We start from the raw sequence: 3,961 nt of genomic DNA, 5'->3' as shown, positions 1-3,961 counted from the left end.
GGTGCCCTTTCCTTGCTCGGTTTACAGCTTCCATGCGAGGAAATATCATACAATTCCATGAGCCCTCAGGAAGATGCACCCCAACTTTGGGTCGCGTAGCCCTGGCTATGATTTTTCCTGGTTGGTTGGTTGGTTTTATAAAACAGTGACAGGTACTCGGATGATCGGTTGCTATTTTCAACCACGCTGACTGTTCATCGCCAGCTAACTTGTCAGTTTACAGCCAGGAAACCAGAGTGCCAAGCAGAAGGGGTTCAGAACTGAAAACGTGAGGTGAGCCCTGGGGCTGGGATTCTGATTCAGTTCCGTCGCGTGTCAAACCACACGGACGTATTTCCCACCCAAGCACCGGATGAAGGTTGACCAGCAGGAGCCCTGAACCTCGTTCTTACTCGCCGTCTAGTAAGCTCCGGCTCACCGCAACCCTCTAAGACAGAGTGGAACTGCCCTGTGCATTTCCAAGACGGCCCCTCTTTATGAGACCAGAGAGCCACATCTCTCTCCAGTGACGCTCCTGGTGGTTTTGAACTTGACTGACCGTGTAGATAGCTGCCCAATGTGTAAGCCATGGCACCCCGGGAACCTCTCTAGGACAGATGAGTTATTTTCATAATGACCCAAATGAAGACAAATCTGCTTCTGGCGTAGCGCGTTTAGGAATGTAGACGTCAAAGCATCAGGCGCCTCTGCTGACATTTTCCAGATTCTTCTGAATCAAACCATATTAGCAAGTAAAAAACGTCAAGAGGATGCTTACTATGAAGTGATAAGAGGGAAAACATACAATGGGGTCATCCCTAGTAGCATGGAGTTATAACCTTAAGGATTTTCCAGATTTCAGCACTTCACCTGGGCTGCAAATTGCTATCTTTCTACTGCTGTGACCCCTGACCTGAGACCCAGTATGGCTTCAGTCGAGAAATGCTGATGCATAGAAATTGACATTTATATAACAGATAGACTAAGCTTTTTGATGTAGGAACTAGAATCTTCCCTCTCAAGAGAACTCGCCTCTCCATTTCCATCAATAGCATACTCTCTTAGAAAGCTGCATTGTGACATTTGTATAAACTTTTTTGCATCTCAATGCAAAATACCAATATATCTAGCTCATACTTGCCCACCTTACCATTTACTTATTAAATAAAGGGCAAATTTGCCAGACAGCAGACACAGGTAAGTGGGGGGAGGGGGGCGAGGGGCGTTGCACGAGAGACAAGCCTGCCGCAACAGTTTACTCTCCCAACAGCAACATGCAAAGTTCAATCACGCATACTGAATGTTGGGAACAGCAGGAAATCAGCTAGAATAGATGACTTCTCCTAGCTGCCATCCCCCATTCTTATGCTCCTGTTCCTCGCCCCATGTCCATAAGAGAAATTGGGTCTGGTGATGGGGACCAGTCATCCAAGGGGAAAGTCGTGTCTGGCTGGACTTTGAAAGCAGAATGCAATGTGTTACCACTTCCACCCCATAAGAGGACGTTGGGCCTCACGGCAAGCTCTGTTGCCCAGTCTCCTGAGAACAGAGATGATGGTTCCCTCTATACGGGCAGCCCCCTCTTCAGTGCTTAATGTATTGGGACCGTAAGTCCCACCTTCCAAGGGAGACAGAGGAAAACGGGGACATTTTCTTGTCGGTGAATCATGAGAATCATAACATGATTCCTTTAAGCCAGTGAAGAGCGGTTGTTGAAGAACTGGTGCCGTGGAGCCTGGGCTTGGGAAGGCTTCAGGGGACGCTCTCTGATACGTGAAGTACTGACCCCCAGGGCAGTAATTGACTTAACTGGGAATGCAAAGCTAGGGAGACCCAGGGCCAGTGGTTAGAATTTACTGGAAAACTGCTAAGGACCATCTTCATGGAAGATGGTCACGTCTTTGAGAGATGACTTGGCCACCTCCGAGGAGGCCAAATTCACTTTTGCCAACATTAGCGCCTGCATACAAGACATAGACAGCCACGCGAAGGCATACGCTGACGGTTGGTCACTGCCGACTCCGAGCTTTCGTTTCTGCCTTTCTGTGAGTTGATTTAAGCCATGAACTGGATTCTTGTGTCTGGTGTGTTCAGAAATCGTTGGTCGTGTTTTGGCCTGCAGATCCTGCCAACATTATTAGCATGAGCCAAAGGGATAAAGACACCGTGATAAACAACCAGGTAATGGGGTCGTTTGTCAATAATCTGGCAGCAGCTAATGAGCTGACCGATTTTGTCCTCCTCAGTGCTGTCTCCTGCCCACGAGAGCCACGGGAACACGGATCTCCCCCCGATGTCGGAACAGATCATGCAGACTCTGAGCGAGCTCGCAAAGTCTTTCCAGGACATGGCCGACCGCTGCCTGCTGGTCCTACATCTGGAAGTCAGGTACGGTTCAGCCGAGCCCTGGGCTGTCACGATTTATATATCACCGCTTGTTTACCGAGGACGATCACCAGGGCTATTGGTGCCTGTCAAGGATGCTGCCGGCTCTTACATCAGACGATGGTGGCTCGTGTGGTTCGGTCCCTTCGTAAGGCTGTTGGGACTGTGGCAACCGGGTGTTTACGTGGCCTATGAAACCAGTGAGAGCTGGATTTGAACGTACCAGCTGGTTCGGTGGTCCTAAGTCCATGCAGAGCTCGCCTAACCCTCGGTGCCCTTAGCTTAGAAAGGGGCACGTGGTGGCTAACTTAGAGGTTTTTCTGAATGAAGTTTGTAACTGCCCAGAGCACGTGGTGACTGCGGGGACTTCGCTGTCACTGTGCGGTGTCCCGCGTGGGGTCCTGGCCAAGCAGTGAGGACGCATACGGGAGAACCGTAATCCCCGAGCCGGCAGCAAACGTCGACCAGAGGCAGATAGCCAATGATTTCCTACAATCCTGATCTCCATGACTAATATCGGTCTGTTGTCACTCCCTCAAAGAACGCAGCATCCGGGAGACGAAGTGAAGTTAAATAGGAATCTCAGAAACTACTATCAAAGATGCTATATTCTTGAACTCTTGTCCCTTCCTCTGCCCACAGTGTAGAACACTCTGACTAGTTTTGGCAAGTTGTTATTCTAATAGAGAGAGAAGCTGGTAGCAAGGAATGGTGAGGCTATCTCCAACCGTTGTTTGTTCATTCCACCGTCATTTGCGTACCAAGCAGTGGTCAGAGAATTAGCCACATTGATAGCAATGGCAGTGAACCAGTAGTCACAACTACTGCTCGCATGGAGCTTACGGGGAGAGAGAGCCAATGAGCCTGAAGATCATCTCAGATAACTGCCACAAAATAACGCCATAGCCCAGTGGGACCGAGCAGTGCCGCCCAATAGGAATAGAATGTGAGCTACTGGTAGATGCTACTTGTTTTCTTATTCTTTATTATCTTACTCAAGGAGTTACTTCTTTTGTGTTTTGTTTTTTTTTGTTTTGTCAACTTTTTTTTTATAACAGCTTTATTGGGACGTAATCCAAATAAACAATTCGGTCATTCAATCAGATCAAGAAGCATTGTACAATCATCATCACAATCCCTTATAGAGCATTTTCTATTTCCCTTAGACTCTCTGTTATTGGCTCCCCATTTCCCCACCACCTCCCCTGCCGTCCTCCAAGGACCATTACTAGCTAGTTACTGTCTCTATAGTTTTACCCATCCTGGATTTCGGAGATATATAAAAATATAAAACAGACTATCAAAAAAGCGATAAACGTTTAAAACTATAAATTAGGTGGGGGCTTATATTTCAGATCATCTACTTTGTCTTCAGCAATTTAAACTATTAATCAAACCCCTCCCACTTCATCCTTCCCGCGCTCCAGGCGATCTCTCCTCCCTCTTGTGGACTGTACCACCTTCCAAGATCTCGAAGTTAATGCCCTTCAACCTTCTAGCCATGGCTTTTGCTTCATTCCCTTGTCCTTCCTCACCTTGGCAATCACCAGTCTATTCCCCTTGACATGAAAGTCTTTATCTTGGTTTGGTTTTGCCT

General features: G+C 47.8%; 1 protein-coding gene across 1 annotated transcript in view; it reads left to right on the top strand.

The window, feature by feature from the left end:
• EXOC4 (exocyst complex component 4) overlaps positions 1-3,961 on the top strand; it is a 767,286-nt gene that overhangs the window by 680,757 nt on the left and 82,568 nt on the right. Inside the window, exon 12 of the mRNA XM_045288923.1 lies at positions 2,226-2,367. Coding sequence (XP_045144858.1) covers positions 2,226-2,367 — 142 coding nt within the window. The remainder of the gene's footprint in view (positions 1-2,225; positions 2,368-3,961) is intronic.

This window comes from Echinops telfairi, unplaced genomic scaffold (genome assembly GCF_000313985.2).
Source record: "Echinops telfairi isolate 266 unplaced genomic scaffold, ASM31398v2 ScPeMD7_23;HRSCAF=83, whole genome shotgun sequence".
Lineage (NCBI taxonomy): Eukaryota > Metazoa > Chordata > Mammalia > Afrosoricida > Tenrecidae > Echinops > Echinops telfairi.
This window is presented reverse-complemented; position numbering and strand designations above follow the sequence as displayed.